Here is a 17,430-nt window from a genome sequence, read left to right on the forward strand (position 1 = left end):
AAACAGCAAAACATGCACATTAAGGTTATTTATAACAGCAAGGAATCTGCGCCACACTGTCTTCGCCTGAGAACCACTATGTTTGTCATTCATATTCATTGTGTAAGTCCTGGTATGGCTTTTTGTAACAAAGCAGACGCAATGATCAAATAATTCTTGATGTTCTGGAAATTCAAATTCAGAAAAACACTAAAATAGCCTTTTGATATAAAATGAGATCACAAATAGAAACATTAGTAAAAATTCAACCAAAACAATGTTTTAAAAGGGAAGGAAATCTAAAGGACATCAATACTGTGTGCACACCTCTATAAATAAATATATAAATAAATAGAAAATACAATATTATCACGAAGCCAATGTGCAAAATATAATGTTTCACATTTGCTAAAAGAACAGTTGGGGCCTTTATTTTCTGAAAGCAAATGTAACAGTTACGTACAGTATTGAGACTAAAAAAAAGCAGTGCAACATAGGTGGTCAATATTTATACTTTGACTTCAACAGGTTGATACAATTAAACTGCAACTAATCAATATACAGTACTCATCTGACTTTTAGAGGAAAAACATTTTATTATACCATTTGTGGTACATTCTTTTCACTTGTTTTAAATAAAAATATTGATAACTTCATAGATTTCTTTAACTTAAGTATTAGTATTTTTGAATATGGACTTTTCACAAAATATGTGGAGAAAAATGTCCACAGAACACAGATGTTGCCTCTACAATTTTATCTTAAACAAAAAATATATTTAAGTAAATGACCTCTTATTAATCAAGTATATAAATATTGCACGTTGTGTAAATGTGCCTGCAGCTATTTAAAAACAAAGTATTTCACAGAACCTCCTGACAAACATTTTCTGAACCATGATTGTTGCCTTCTGATAATCCATGATTTACATTTTTTGTTGCAACAGTCACACTATATCCAGAATGTCATCACAGTAATGCTAATTTATTTTGGTTGCATATCATTATTCAGAAATTTCACAAATTAATCTGGAATACAAGTGATAAGCAAACTGTTAAAGATTTATATACCATCAAACTTCAGCTCGTGCAATATCATAGTGAAAATGCCCTTACATCACTTTTACAAAGAACACTTTACCCGTCTCTTCAAAAAAATACATTGAACCACAAAAACCCAACTTACTCTCTCCTCTTCTAGCAACAAAGTCAAGTGTCAAAGGGTTTGGTTCCCCACCACTTTCCTTTGAAATTTCCTAACACCTACAGTAAGTCTATTTTTGTTTTTAAATAGTACCAGGGAGTGTCAACGAACCCTGTGTAGAAAAATAAATTAAATATGAAGATAAATGCAATATAGACTGACCATCATCATTTCTGGCACCATTTTTTTTCCTTTTAGACTTAATTTTTTTATATTACTTTTTTTTTACAAACTGTTCCACAGATACAAAGAATGTTTACAAAATAAAATCCAGGTACGCTTACATGGCAAGCAGCTGTTTTTTTATTTTGGGGGGAGGGGGCTTTTTTTAAAACCTCCTGGCATTGGTAATGCCCAAAACTTTAGAGGAGAACCACCGAGTTAAACAGAATATTAACTGGGTTCTTTACATACACATAAACCGATATATTTAATTAAATTAAAATATCCTACTGGTGGTTTGTGTTTTACATGCCTCATTGTTAATGAATATATATCTTAAAACCCCTCCAGCAGTGGCAAAATGTTTTCTAAGTTTTGCAATATAGACAAAGTGTGACTTACGATGTCTGCAGGTCCTCTCCTGTTTGTTGGCTTTCCAGGCCAGTGTCTCACTCTCTAGGTTTGGTCTGGCCTGATTATTCAAACTTCCAGCCACTAACTCTGACCCAAAGCAAAGCCCAGTGCAACAGAGTTGGCAAGAGGTACAATCACCAATTGTTTCCAGACCTAACAATTTTGGTAAATGTATCAAAATTCAAAGTACTGATTTCAATAGCAGCAAATTACTATGCAGTTTCTTAGGGATGATTTATAAAGTTCAATGAGAAATGAAAGCATACCGTGTACGAACTGCACTGTCTCATTGGAAATGATAAACAAATAAAACGTTTTATTTGCAAAACAGCCACTGTATCTAAGCAAATGATGTGACTGTATGCCTAGTCGTCCCTGGGATCACTTGTCCAGTTGTCCAACTATCATTGCAAATTTCTGGAAGTTTAAAGTCATCAAAAGGCACTTTTGTCATAAGGAAACACACTGAAGGATTTGGGCGGCCTACATTTTATTCAGAGCTGTCTGTTCCTCTAGCACTTGAAGGTAGTCTGGAGAACCTTGAAGCCTAGCTTTGAGTTCATAATATTCACTTTTCCGCTGTTCCACCACTATCTTGCTGTGGTTGCCTCCTATTAAGGATTTTTTCATTTTTTTGTCCTGTGGTTTTTCAGGGTAGCGAATTTCAAACCCACTGACACCTATACTGTTGAAATCCTTTTTGTTTTCTAAAAAGTTCTGGATAAACATGTTAGATTCTCTTCCTGGTAAAAATTCATCCAGTTCATCAATAGTGCTTAGTCTCTTTCTTGGGTCTCGAGTCAATGAATCTTTGTCCTTTTCACCGCTATTCCTCAGGATTATTTTCTGCATGGGACAGTCACCAAATTTTAAACCTGACTCAGAATCCTTTAAGCCACATGTGTGGCTTTTGCTCATGTGTTCTATGGTTTGCGGTATGAAGGTTTCTCCACCCAGGTCATCTTTCTTATTGGACTTGTGATCGTGCTTTCTAAGATGAAGCTGCATTGAACTGCATTCCTGGTTCCCTAATCCTTCATGCCTCCCTGCTGGCTTTTTGTTACGTCTCAGAACAAAGACAAGGAGGCAAAATGCAACAAACACAGTTAAAATCAGCACAACTAAAATGCTCAGAATCATAATTGACAAGGGCACAGGTCCACCTGGAGGTGCCTTACCCAGTCCAGCTGGAGATGTCGATGTGATAACAGGCGTAGAGCTGGTCAGAATGAAAGGCGGCTTCATTAAAAGTTTTGGGCATAACATTTCATTTGTTATCTTCTTAAGCTCAACGTTAGAAAACTGGACAGGGGAAGTGCATTTTATCTCCTTGCTGGCAACGCCATCATTCAGCTTCTCAAGCCACAGTTTTAAAGCCACTAAGTCACATGTGCAATCCCAGGGATTGCCTTCTAAGTCTATCTGACTGAGGGACGTGAGCTGGTCTAGAACGCCACTCACAGGCAGATACATGAAGTGATTGTTCTTCAGATTCAGCCTGGCAAGGGTAACACCAGCAAAGATATATGCTGGAAGGCTTCTCAACACATTATTGTTCAGATACAAAAGCTGCAGATTTGGCATGGAGTCAAATGTTCCAGCTAATACCTCCTTTATGGCATTATATTCCAAATACAAGTACTGGAGGTTAGTGAGCCCGAGAAACATTTCAGGATAAAGCCTTTCAATCTGATTGCCATTTAGATAAAGCCTACGGAGATTGGTCAAATTAGCAAATACTCCCTTCTGAACCGTCACAATTTGATTACTGCCCAAATGTAGCAGATCCAAACCTTCAAATCCTTGAAAATCAGACAGACTGATATCTCTGATGTTGTTACCACTGAGGTGAAGCTTCTTGGCATTTTCAGGCTTGGGCACAAGTTCTGCTAAGTTTTTAATGTTCCTCTCCTGGCAGCTAACGCTGATGCCGAAATCTGAAGGGTGAGCTTTGCAGTTACAGGGGTGCGGGCAGGGGGAGAATGGGGGCACTCTTGTCTGATAGGACACAGTTTGGTTGAGATTCCGGTTGCCGGGGAATGCCTTTCCAGCAATGATTCCCGATATTTTTGAAGGATTGGTTGTTTTGGGTGCTTTGGTAATGAGGTGCTGTATTGTAGTCGGTGCAACATTAGATGTTGTCTGCCCATTTTCTGGAGGCAAGGGTGGCATCTGAATATCAAAGTCACTGCCTATGCCCATTGGACACAGCTCTTGTTTACTGGCCTCTTTCAACAACCTCCCATACAAGTCACTGGGGGTCTCGCAAATCGCCTCGCCAATATAAATATTATAGGGCATGTTTTCCAGCCACGCTTTCAGGGGTAGCAAATCACAGGTGCAATTCCATGGATTATCTTCCAGCTGCAATTCCACTATTCTTCCAATGTGCTCCAAAACACCAATGTAAGGGAGCTTCTGTATCCTGTTCCCTCTTATATCCAAATGGGTCAGAGAGGCAAAGCGAAAAATGTTGTCAGGAAGGCTTTGTATGAGATTGTCATTAAGGATAAGCACTTTTAGCTTGTGCAACTTATTGAAGGCTCCCCGTTCAATAAACTTGATTAAATTGTAGTCAGCTTGGAGATATTCCAAGTTCTCAATGCCTAAGAAAGTGTCAGCACGAAGCATCTTTAATTCATTGTTATTTAAGTGCAACTGTTTTAATGCGCTGAGTCCCATAAACGCCCCTCCCTCAATGTTCTGCAGTTTGTTGTTCCCGAGCTGGAGTGAGACTGCGTGAGTGAAATTGAGAAAGGAATTCGGGTACAGGATTATCAGTAAATTATTCTGGAAATTTAGATGATAGAGACTGGAGGACGGGGGTTTCAGCTGTGTAGGTCTGTACACGGTAATCTTCTCACAGTTCACATAGAGGACGTTTTCCATGGACATGCAAGAGCAAATGCTGCAGGTCTCCGCGGAGAGGTCAGAATCCGAGTTTGGAGACGAACTGGGGACGGAAAAAGCCAACAAAACAAGCAGCAGCATTTTTTTTAAATCCTCCAGAAAACCATTTAATAACCTTCGAGGAAAAAAAAGAAACAATCAATCAAAACCAACGCGTTATTACCATCCATACCTACAGTAAATACAGCAAAAGAATTTCAATTGCAACAAACCCGTCAAATATACTTGAGATAAATTTCGGTTCCAGGAAGCTTTAGGATTTTTTTCTTTGCTCAGTGTTTTTATACATATATACTGTATAAGAAGCTAAATAAAAATATTTTGTGAAATATACAGTACACTATACATACAGTAACTCACATTATCTAGAGCAGAGCTAATAAAGAGAACTATTTTCCCCCAACTATCACTGCATGCTGATGCAGTAGGTAACAAACCTGCTTATGACACCATATTCTTTCTGCCCTTATAATTTATTATATTTTAATGAAAAAAAAAACGATTACATCTCAAGGCTCTTCATTTTAAGGAAGTGTTTTCTCGAAACAATTCATTCGAAGCCTGTCTGCCGCAAGCAGGTTCTGAACTCGTTCATCCACCAAATCCATTGCAGAAATAATTAAAATACATCATAATCATTTTTAAAAATATCAGCGCAATTTGAAATACAAATAACTGATAACTTACCCGAAGTAAAAGAAAATTCTTTCCTTCAAAATGATTCCTGGTACTGACAGCGCATAGCGGAGAACAGTATTCCCACAGAAAATTGGACAGAGCGGTACCAGTTCAATAGCAGACTCTTCGAGGCAGATTCTACTTTTCTTGGAAAGAACTCATTTCTCGAGTTCCCACGCAATCTATCCCCATGAAGCCATTAAGTTTCAAATACGGAAAAATGCTTCTATTCCGACAACACGACAGTAAGGAAGGAGGCGAGGCTGTACAACTCCAGCCTTCTTCACTAAAAGATAAAGGATGGTATCATTAATAGTGTACGCGGCCAGACACTGAAGTACCTAAAATCGGATTGTTGCTGAAAAAACAGAAAGCCAGAGAGCCTAATTATGCACCGAAACAAGCCTGCTTGTGGTTACTCACCTCTATGCTACGCTGATACTGCTTGCCAAGCGGGTCCTGTGCGCTCTGCAATTTGCAGGATTGTCAGTACGCTGTCTGAGCTTGGTTCCTCTGCGCACACACAGTCACACAAACACTCACAAAAACCCTACGTGCTCCGATATTCAGAAAAGGGAGGTAGGCGACTGAACCGACGCGGAAAATGAATAATTCAGCTAAGTCAGATGCGGACAAGTACCTAAGCTACAGACACCCCTCTTCATCCTCCAAAGAAATCTATCTAGAAACTGTATTGAAACAAAACAACCAGTATAGTGTTATCAAGGATCAGGCTCCTCTGAGTCGAGGGAGTGTGCTCGGTAATTTCGACTCCCCCTACCTGTGTCTGCAGGTGCTTGAAGTTGCATCTGCATTGAGCTTCCAACACCGCTTAGGGGAGGGAAAACCAAACTAAAAAAACAGCATAAAAAGAAATAAATCGTTGCAGCAGAACAGAGGGGGGATACAATTGCAGCAGCTAACGTGGTGTATTATATATGTTTCCCAATGTTATGCACTAATCTATCGATACTGTCGTGCATTATTATCCTTTTCGTTCCGTAACCTGACGCGTAATCACCACCCGGTGATCTTACAGAGAAATCTTCTTACCTGACAACTCTGGGAGGGTCGGCCACTGGGTTTCTGCTGCATATGCTTAGAGTGTTTTGAACGGCTGAGAACGTGAGGTGAATTTTAAGTAAGCACGGCGTTTTTAAATAAGGATCTCCAGTTCAACGTACAGTTTTGTGTTAAGTGAAGAAAAGACACAGTCTGTACATTCCTTTTCAGATCTGTAAGCTCTTGGAGGTGCCACACTCGTTTCTTATTTTTGCTTATGAAGTGATGTAGTGTACATCATGTAGTTCTTGTAATCTGCGGATCAGAAACATACAGCAGATTCTGAAACATTGCCCAACAGGTGCTCAGTGCTACACGACTGTGTAATTGGGTTAATTAAAGGTGAGAGAGCGCACTGGCAGAGTTGACCCATTCTATTCACACTCTGTGCTAAGAGGCGCCAGAAAACTGCGCACTGTAAGAACTGTATCCTCCTGTTGGCTGCAAAAGAAGCCTCTTCATTTCTCTAGAACAGGTATAGAGTTGCTATTAAATAGATAAAAATGGAAAGATGATTAAAAACAGGTCTACACATGAGAAACTTTTTCATTTAAATCTGTAATCTTAATATCCACCATTATTGTGCATTCACACATTTAAAGACAAAGTTTTTTAGCTGTGATGGAAAAAACATTCTTAGAGGGCACCCTCTTCTGGCACAAATATATATATTTTTTATAAAATTGGAGGAACAAGTCGAAACAATATATTAATGTTTTTGATTCATTATTATACTGTAAGCACCCGTATTGCTTTCTTCAAAAGACTTAAAATTCATTAATGACAACATCTGAATTATTTAGCACAGTGTTACTGGGGGTGGACAAGGGCTTTATTCATTGCCGATCCGGTGTGCAGAAGGTTATCATTGCTTGAGAAAAAACTCACTTTTGTACTGCATTTGTACCACAACCCTGCAAACACCATAAAATCAAATTCCAACCATGTCACTATACCCACCAAAACAAATTACTGAAAGAATAAATGAATGATTTGTGTGAGAAGTCTTTTTAATGGAGCAGCTTCAGGTGTGGACATACCACTTTAGTCCCGCCACACTCTTTTCTCTAACTTAACAGAATCATAATTTATTTTTCTTAATTACCTTTATTTTGCATTCATGTTTGTACTTTGTTGGGACACGCCATTCAGCAGAAACATTTAGCTTCCAGAAAAAAGCAGCTAATGACCTTTAGCATCTGTGCATTCTACTGTATCTTAGTGCTTACTCCTGCTTTCTTTCATTCTCTTCCCTTACTCCTCATACTGTACCTCATTCAGCTTGTGGCATAGCTCTTGATGTTGTTGTTTTCATATTTGTTAAAGATCTCCATTTAAGAAAAAATAGTAATTTGAAAATGCAAACCAGCATTCATTAAGATTCAAAGATCTGGAGTACAGTAGCATGACATATTGTTTTGGGGGTTGAAACCCAGATAAATTCCCTTTGAATATGCTTATGTTCCAATGAATACTGTAGTTACTTTCTGAGCTTCATGGGAGTGTTAAGGCTTTTCTGGTTAGATGTTAGTACAAGAATACACTGCATTTCCACACAGTATGTAATGAACACACACATGAGTTACACACTCCATTTCAATTTGATTTCCTTCCTTTCTGAGCTCTGAACTGAGAAATGGATTAAGTTTGTCTAACTAGATCAATTCCTCCTTGCTCCTGGTTCAAAATGAAAAAAAAAACATGTAAGGCAATACCATGTTGTGACATACTATATGTAAAACATTGATGCTGTTGTACTTATTGTTTATTGCACATGCAGTAGTCCTGGGAAACTCAGGAGTTGTTTTGTGTAATGTGCCTTCAGAACTTCAGTCAGTAGTTATGTCTGAAAGTATTTCTTCATTCATCTCCAAAATACAGTATGTGTTTTGGAAGGATCTCGTAGGATGAGAACAAACTAAATGACATGCAGATCCCATTTTTATATATATATTTGTTATTGCAGCTACTGCCTAAAAGGGACAAAATAATATAACATTTGGAAGCTGGTAAAAAATACATTTTTTATGTTATTTTCCAGCCATTGGCTATCAGCAGTAAAGCAGTATGTCTAAACTCCCCTCCTGTTTTCTAGTACATCCACTATAGAAGCACTGTGGCAACAGTACCTAATGGGAACATTTTGTCCCATCTTTGATATTTTACACTAGCATGTACAGCACTCTTATACAGGAAAATTTAAAGTTTTTAACAGTGAAAAGGGTACAAAGATGTCTCCAGGGAGTTCAATGTTTCTTATATTTTTTTTCTTTAAGTTTGCATTAAGTTCCTTCTTTTCTAATAATTACCTGTATGCACCTAGGTTTGTGGGATGCTGGCTTACATAGTCTGTTTAGTAGAGTGACATTATTCGCTCTTGGAAGTCAAGCATTGAGCGCTTTTTTCTTTTCTTTTTCAAGCTGCTGTCTTTGATATGCTAAAGAGATTCCTATTTTTAACTCCTGAAGAAGAAAACTGAATAGAAGGTGGAAACAATACGATAGGCTGTTTCTCTCATTGCATTTCCGACTTGGGCAAGCGGCTGTTTGTTCTTAGAAATGTACAAGCTGATTAAATATGCATTTTATTAACTCCGTTTGCCATTCGGGAAGTGTCATTATCCTTTACCCAGGTAACAATGGGCACTTTGTTGATTGCATCTTAATGCACAAATCTTTTTTGGGATTCTGTACCAGAAGACTTTGTTCCAGTAATGATTATACTATATTACTGGGCACTGGTGGGAAACAGCACATATAAAATATTAATACATTCAACAGGGGGAATAAATGGCTTTCTAGTTTGCACTTGACAGTAAGAAAATTGAATCTGAGAGTAGAAAGGGTCAAACCTTTTTTACAGTAGTGGAATTTCTTTCATTTTATTATATACTATATATTCCACAAAAGAAACACAACACTTATGTTGAATGGATATTTTAAACAACTAAACCAGATATCAAACAATATCACAGATCCAAGAATCACTATGAAACATGATACTCTGTGTGAAAGATACTGTACCATTCTAAAGGGGTATCAGGTATGATCTCTGTCAACATTAACACAGTCCTGTTTGAGTTGACACACAGACCTGATCAGTCTTGGAAAGACTGCTGTAGGAAGCTTTGCCATAGCTTTAGCTTGTTGGCAAAGGCTGGCCAGTCATGGTTGTCAACTGCTGATGGCATTAGCAAGCTGGGCCCATAAATCTTGGCAAGACCTTTGCATTGTTTTATTAAAGTAATTCCATTGTAATCTTAATTTGGAGTAGTTTTGCATTGTCATACTAGAAATCAATATTCAATACATATTGACTAATAGGAATGGGAAAACTTTTGGATCAATAACCTTAACAATACTGTATATTGTTGAGAAGCAGTATTGTCATAAAATTGGTCCAAAGACATTCTTGTATTTAAGCAGATTCCTTCTCACATCATCATCACACTTTTGCACCTGCATTTGCTGACTTAAAGTGTGTGGCATAATGCTCGCCACAATGTCTTTACACACATTGTCTCATTTCAGGTCTGTCAAGAGCAAAACACTCAATGGTGAATTAATCCACAAATCTTTGCCACCACTGCAGATGTTCTGTGGTCCACAGAAGACAGTGATGTTGTCTCCCTGCTGTCAACTGCTACTTTTGAACAGCCTCCGAGTGTGCAAATCAATTTCATGAAGAAAGACAAGCTACAGTCATTCTGCTGAGGATGTGGTTAATTCTTCCTTCACTGCAGTATGAAAATGAATATGTAGAAGGACATATGGATGTGCCTGACAGTCCTAAACCGATGTGGTGAGATTCTGCCTTCTAGGAAGTGACCTCAAAGAGCTGGTTTCCTGTTATCTGTGGAGAAGGCTGCTGGCTATTGAAATGGAACATTTCATTCTCCAGACTTCTTCCCTCTCAGGCAGGATGCCTTCAGTCATGCTAATGGCAACCACACAATCCTCTTACTCAACTGGGACTTGGTGGCATCTTTCTCAGTTCTTACATTAGTTAAAATAATACATTTTAAAATAGATATTTATTCAGAGTCAGGAAATTAACTAAAATACCTTAAATGTAGCTACTGGCATTTTTATGAAATCACACAACATGTACACAGAATTTAAGGAAATGGGTAATTTTATATTGGATTACCTCTGTTCCATATCTGTTAATGCAATATTGTTGGATTTCTATTATTTTTATTGTGAATCAGAATATAGTGTACTGTATATGAAGTCATCTTTATCATTATCATTGGGATGGTGATAGTCTCCATGATGAAACTAATGCTTATGTTTTTCTTTATACTAATAATGAATTTTGTAGTGTTTATTTTCTCAGAAAAAGGTTGGGAGTATATTTTAAAAAAAATAATCGATTATTCTTGAACTCTTTTTTTTCCCCCACAAAATTGGAGGAAAATCATTCCTACACAGTAAACAACTGATGCATTCTAAATATGAGGAAAAGAAATATCACTCAGAAAAACTGTGCTTCTTCCAAAGGCTAAAATCTACTGCATAAGAGAGGTGGGAAAGATCATTTATTTTTCTTTTTAATTTTAATAATAAGTTAATAATATAATTGTTCATTCTACAGAAAATACATTAAAGTTAATCCCTTCACGGTCTTTAAAGGTTACTTCAGTAATAGAAATATAATGAAAGCACTAAAGTAAAAGCATAATGAATTGTTTATTAACTATCTCAACAACAACAGGGCATCTGAAGCACTCTCCTAAGGGAAAGCTACATAAGACATGTCTAATAGGTCTAGAAAGGCCAGGACATCAGGGCATTCATAAATCATCTCCATAGTACAGTGTACAGTACTTTTATGCAGAAGTAGTTAGTTGAAGTTTGTTCCTTCTCCTGCAGGGGATGGCTGATGAATGATGAGGTTTTAGTAGATCAGCATTTGTACACGTTGCAGCAAATAATCATTCTAGAAACTGTAAAAAAGGCAGCACTTTATGAAGTACAACAGCTGCTGAAATTAAGAATGGGATCCATTGATCTGTGGCTTAAAGTGGATATGTGATTTATAACAGAAAAAAAAGCATTGTCATATGTCACCAGTTGACAAATTAGTTTGTGAGATTACACAGATTAGTTTGAACTCTTTAATTACAAATTTGAACTTTATTTGACTTTTTCATTTTTTATATTTTCACAATTGCATGAATTACAGCTTTTCTTTTTGTTTTTTATTGTGTAAGTCATATACTGTACGTGTAAAATGTAAGTTTGTCTGTAAAGGAAATTAGTGTACTAACTTTAGCAGAATCGAGATTCTTAATACAAATCAGGAATAGTAGTGAACCTACAGTAGACAGATCCCTGTGGCACTCCATTAATTACATCACCCCTTACCTGTACTTTCTGTTCTCTACTAAACCAGCCTGCTTTCAAGCCAGCCTGCTTGTCTAAGAGGAGGTCTATCAAAAAAACTATGGACATCTAATTACACCTTATTTTTACTTGTCCAAAGAACTTTAACAATTGTGTTAAGCAAGTTCCATCTTTTCTAAATTCTTGCTGACTATCCCCTGGGTCTATTTATTGTTTTAAGAGAAGAAAGATCTATTGGTCTATAAATGCTCGATTCAGTTACTGTATGTCACCTTTCCCTGGTTACCACCACTGTCTTGAGCATCTGTTGAAAGAGTTGTGTCAATGGTTTATGAATAACACCCATAAATATACAAGGGTTCCTTGTATATTTGTGGACATAGTATACAGTAAATGGATATTTTGATTTTTTAACTCAAAGTTTGTTTGTAATATACTAAGAAATGTTAATTAAGCCAATTTTGTAGTAGTTAACATTGTTCATATGATGGAAAGATTTATGTATCCTGGCCATATATCATTATATGATTAGCTGGTCTGGGGCAAATAACACTTCCTGAAAATATGAAGAATCTCTTTGAATGTAAGAGAATCCATGGATCTTACAGGAATTACAAAAAGAACAAAGATATTACATATGGAAGAAATCTCTTTAGACAAATGTGACAAAAGATTTTTAAAAATGTTAAAAGTATTATAAACCACTAGTTAAAATACTTTTATAAACAGTATTCTTATATAATCTTCTAAAGTAGTTTTTTATGAAAAATAAGTGATACACAACAAAAAATCTGTACTTGGCCAAGTCCAGAAATTTTGCTGTTAATGTTTTTTTATGATAAAAGATTAACTTTGAAGGTGACTGACCTATGGAATTCTGGGTGCCTTTTCTATTTCAATAAAGCATAGCTGTAAAAAAACTATAGTTTGTATTATGGAACAAGTAAATGTTTATTCCCTGCTGAAAAGAGAAGAAAAGAAACACAACATTTCAGCTGCAGAGCCTGGGTGTCACACCACAGGCTCCACAGTCGAAATGTTGTGTTTCTTTTCTAACCTTTACAGCAGGGAATAAACCTTTACTTGTTCCTTTGGAGCCTACGCATGCTAACGCAGCTACTGTACCTACAGTACTTGAACTACTGTATATTTTTATTATGAGTATTTTACAAACTCCACATTAATAAAAATAATAAACTCTCTCTTGTCTGTTTAACTGATTTTTTAAATGTTGCTAAACCACATGTCAGAGTGAGTCTGTGTGGGAAAAGTGTACAGTTGTGATGTTCTATACAGAAACACCGGGCCAGCATCTCCAGAGCAAATTCAGCACAGTTTAGGGGTGGATTTCATTCATAATTTAGTTGTTTTTTATTCCCTGTTTCTGTCCAGCTCTAATGATCATTGTGCTTCTTTGGCAGTATATGTTTCAGTCTGGTTCTTATGTCCCACGAAGCAAAGAAAGCTTGGTGTCTGCATTGATCTCAAGTTATCTCTTTTCCTCAATTGCCCTGCACTGATGACAGGAGGTCTTTGTTGGAATCCACTGCTGGGATTTGAGAAGCCTTCCCACCATCACTGCAGCTGTTTTTTTCTTCTATTTTTTATTGGTCCTGCTCGGCTAACCCCAACTGTGTGAGAGAACTTGTGGTTTGCCAAGACCAGTTTGTTTATTCTGAATACATTTTTTTCTGTGGAGTAAAATCTTTGCTCAATGAAATGGCAAGAGATGCTAGGGGGTAACTGTGAGCTGTGTGTGGGGGTCCTATTAAACAGTTATATCTGACCAGTTGATATCATCCTTCTGCAGGTGATTATTCGCCCATCTTACAAAGATTGTGGGATGATCCCAAAAAAATAGTAAACACACTTTTTTTCTAGATTTTCTTTTTAATAGAACATGTCTTAAGAGATAGTCCAGACTGAATGGGTAACATCCTGGCAAATCAGCCTGAAGTTTTTTTTTTGTCAGGATCCCTCATGCCTGCATGTCTTCTCCTCAACAATGTGTTATTCAAATCACATGGACAAAGCCAGCCTGCTTTCATGACTCTGACGATGCCAGTCAAACAAGCCTGTCAGGTCTGTTAGGCCCCCACAGTGTCAGCCATTCACCAGACCCGTCCTGACTCCCACTGTTTGGCTCTTGATAATGCAGCTGTCTGCATCATTGTTATATGCTGGTGAAAAGGAACAAACAACACTGTCAATACTGACTGTCATGTCACTTACAGTACACATACTGTCTTGCTGTGCTGAATACAAACTTACGGTCATTTGGGTTTTGTATTAAATAGTCAGCTATTTCATGGTTCACCACTTTATCAGTGTCATCACATAGCAAACTGCATGTAGATGTTGTTCTAACATGAGAGTCCTTATAACAGACCTTTAAATGTTAAATTTGAAATTATGCGTATTTAAAAATTAACTGAGGCAGAGAACCTAATTATTATATTTAAAGGAAAGCTTTTTTAAGTGGCTATTTCATGATACTGTGTAATCACTGATTTTTTAAAAGATTATGTAACTCTTTGGATTCCAACTTCTTAGGTATTTTTGTTGCAGTGAGGGATGTTTCTGCCACATGAACAGCCATGCAGTCCTACCACACAACAGCTCTAAAAACTATAGTTTCAGAGCACGAGACACCATTTCGTGGACAATCTCAGTTTCCTATTCTGAGCCTTTGACTGTGTGCCAAAACAAGAAGACTGCACTGATACTCCAGCACTTGTGGGTATTTTAAAGGTTGGTATAGCAGCAGGTGTTTTCTAATGGTCACTTTTAAAGCACAGATTTGAAATGTCCATTCAGAGTGACATCTACTAATCACAAATGCATTCAAGATGTCAAAGAATACAGGCTTTTACGGTGATGATAAGTAGTCGGCATTTCAGCAGTTTGTATTTGTAGGTTTTTAAAGTAGTACATTAAAATCTAATTGCAAGCCAAGCTAATCCTTGTAGATACAGTAAAGGCATGTGTTCCCCCTCCAATGTGAAACTATCAATAGTTAATCGGTCAGCTTTCAGCTAAAACACTCATTTAAACACAGGGGAGATGATAAGCATGCAAACTTTTCTCTGTGATGTTATTTTTCATGGTGCAAGTCCCATGGTGCTGGGAAAGGAAAACTGCAATTGGAGGAGTGATGTGGCTTTTACTGCCTGCAAGCTCTCAGGCACCTGAGAAACCACAGAGGGCCACCATTCAGCAGCAGACTGAGGATACCCTGGCTAGATCAGGTGCACTCAACCCCAGCAGTGTTCAAATCACTTGGGGACTCCCCATCACAGCTGAGACTCGAGTGGTAATATCTGCACAGTAATGCAGAAACCTTCTCTATAATTGGAAAACTGTATTCCAGAAATGAGAAGAGTAAACCAAGAAATATGATGTTGTAGTTCATTAAACATTCACCATTATGAGAAGTTTAATTGGCATGCAATCTTACATTTTAGAATAACCCTGTGTAATTATTTGTAACTGATGAATAAATGCAAAGACATTACTCTGAAATTCTTTCAATCATTTAATGGCTTGTTCTGAGCAGACCAATACAATACAGTATGTTTAATTCTTTTCCACATTTTTTATTTTATTTTTTATTTATATTAGTTTATTCTACAATTCCAGGATTGTGATTAAAAAAACTAAACTTTTTTCCAAAACCATTCTTCCAATTCTGTTTTGTAGCAGATCCTTACAATCATAAAGCTACCTGCAGTAATGTTATTATTTATTTTCCAGTATGTGACTGCAGGGTGAGAGACACAGCATGCAGCTTTATGGTATAAATATAAAACCCATTTTTTAACAGTATTGTAGGCCCCATGGAAAGACATTGATGTGATAATCTTCACAGTGAGACCAGGCTGGCATCCTACAAGTTGGGAACCAGGTTGCTAACCTCACCACTGTTCTGCTGTCTGTCCTTATTGTAGTATAATATACAAACCAGCCCCCAACCCACTCTCATCACCCCAATCACCCTCCAAAATACTTATTTTTGGAAGGTTTTATATATTTTTTAAAGAGTCTGATTGTATATACAGTATAAAGTATTTAACAAAGGGGTAAGGGAATGTTTTCCATTGACTGGCTGGTGTACATTCTCCAGACATCAGCTTAAACTTTGTTAATCTGAGTTACCACAGGGGAATATACAGTACAAGCCTTAAACAACAAAATTACTTTCCTGCATCTCTGCTGACAAACTTGTAATACCAACACACATCTCAAAGTGAAGACAGAAGGGATTTCATTTTTAAAATATAGAATAAACAAGGAGATCATGTCCATGTTTAGAAAATTCCATAATAAAAATGCAGTAAAACAAGAAATATTATTTTTCTATAATAACGGATTTTCTGTTTTGGTTAAAATTCTTAGAGTTATTGGAAATCTTTGACTCCCATACTTCTGTAAGGAATGTTTATTAGCCTTTTATTTATCCATTTGACTATTGACAGCAACACTTCTACCTTCCTGCTTGATCTTAGAAGCTGCTGAAGGCTGGGCCTGGTCAATACAGGAAGAGAAGACCTACAGGGAGAACTATGAGAATTGATGTTGGTGGACCAGTGGGTGATACTATTTCTCCTAGACCAGATTTCCAAACCAGTGCCCCAGTGTGGAATATCCCATTCTATCCTGGGTTTGTCCAATCTGGCCTCTCTAAAAACTCTAGAGATGCCTTCAGAGATGGATGAGGAAGGGTTCCTCCTATATACCTGTACCGTACAAAGCACTTTGGGATCCTTCATGCTTAAAGTGCTGAATGCAAAAATTTACCACCACAATCATGTTATTGGTACTAAGTATTCAATATATCTAGAAGAAGTACAGGATAAACCTCCTAATATCCATTTTACGTCAGAAGAACTAGCAGGTCAGAACACAAAAAAGCTGCCACAGCTACTGTCACTGCTGAGGTATTGCAGAGGTGAGGGAGTGAGGGCTTAGACAGCAGTCTGGAGATACACACAATAGGAGGAAAGAGTCACAAAGATCACACTGGGTTCAGACCATGCAGTGCAAAGAAAATAAGGCTTGGCATGTGTCAGCAAGAGAAATGACTGTCAACAAAAAGACGCATTTTGCTGTCATTGGAATCTGTGAAAACAGGCATTTTCAGTTAATACATATGGCAAGTAAATAGGCACTTCAGTTAGTATCTCTTGGTATAAGGTGCTTTTATGGAAAAATCACATCAAAAGTCTTTGTTTACCAGCTAAATAAAGTCTTAAAGTTTTATTGTTTATTCACATCATGATAATTATTCACGGATTATGCAAAGTAGACATTAAAACAAATTTATAACAAGACAGCACAGAGCAATCCTTTGGGATGCAAGCTACACCTTTAACTGTATGTTCGCATATAGTACACCACTACTCAGCTCTCATTGGCTCTATGTGCAGGTAACTACATGGACTCATATTTGGAAACTTTTCAAGGCTGTTTGTCGCACTTATAATATGAATAATAAACTAGCTTTTTATCCTTCTTTTTTTTTAAGAAGTTTATTATGCTTTACAAATAAATGTTTTTAAATTATATCAGATTACATATCCAATATGTCAATTATTATTTAATTTTCCTAACAAAATGTTACATGACAAACCATGTGGTAACTTGCTTTGTTAAGCGCTTTGGAGCAACCTTGTTG

General features: G+C 37.1%; 1 protein-coding gene across 1 annotated transcript; it reads right to left on the reverse strand.

Moving 5' to 3' along the window:
- Positions 1 to 552: 552 nt before the first annotated feature.
- On the reverse strand, positions 553 to 4,777 carry slitrk4 (SLIT and NTRK-like family, member 4). The gene has a single exon (XM_088925329.1). It carries the CDS (start codon positions 4,747 to 4,749, stop codon positions 2,242 to 2,244), a length of 2,508 nt encoding a protein of 835 aa, XP_088781455.1. The 5' UTR covers positions 4,750 to 4,777; the 3' UTR covers positions 553 to 2,241.
- Positions 4,778 to 17,430: the final 12,653 nt, after the last annotated feature.

Source organism: Atractosteus spatula, chromosome 9 (assembly GCF_055471065.1).
Source record: "Atractosteus spatula isolate fAtrSpa1 chromosome 9, fAtrSpa1.hap1, whole genome shotgun sequence".
NCBI lineage: Eukaryota > Metazoa > Chordata > Actinopteri > Semionotiformes > Lepisosteidae > Atractosteus > Atractosteus spatula.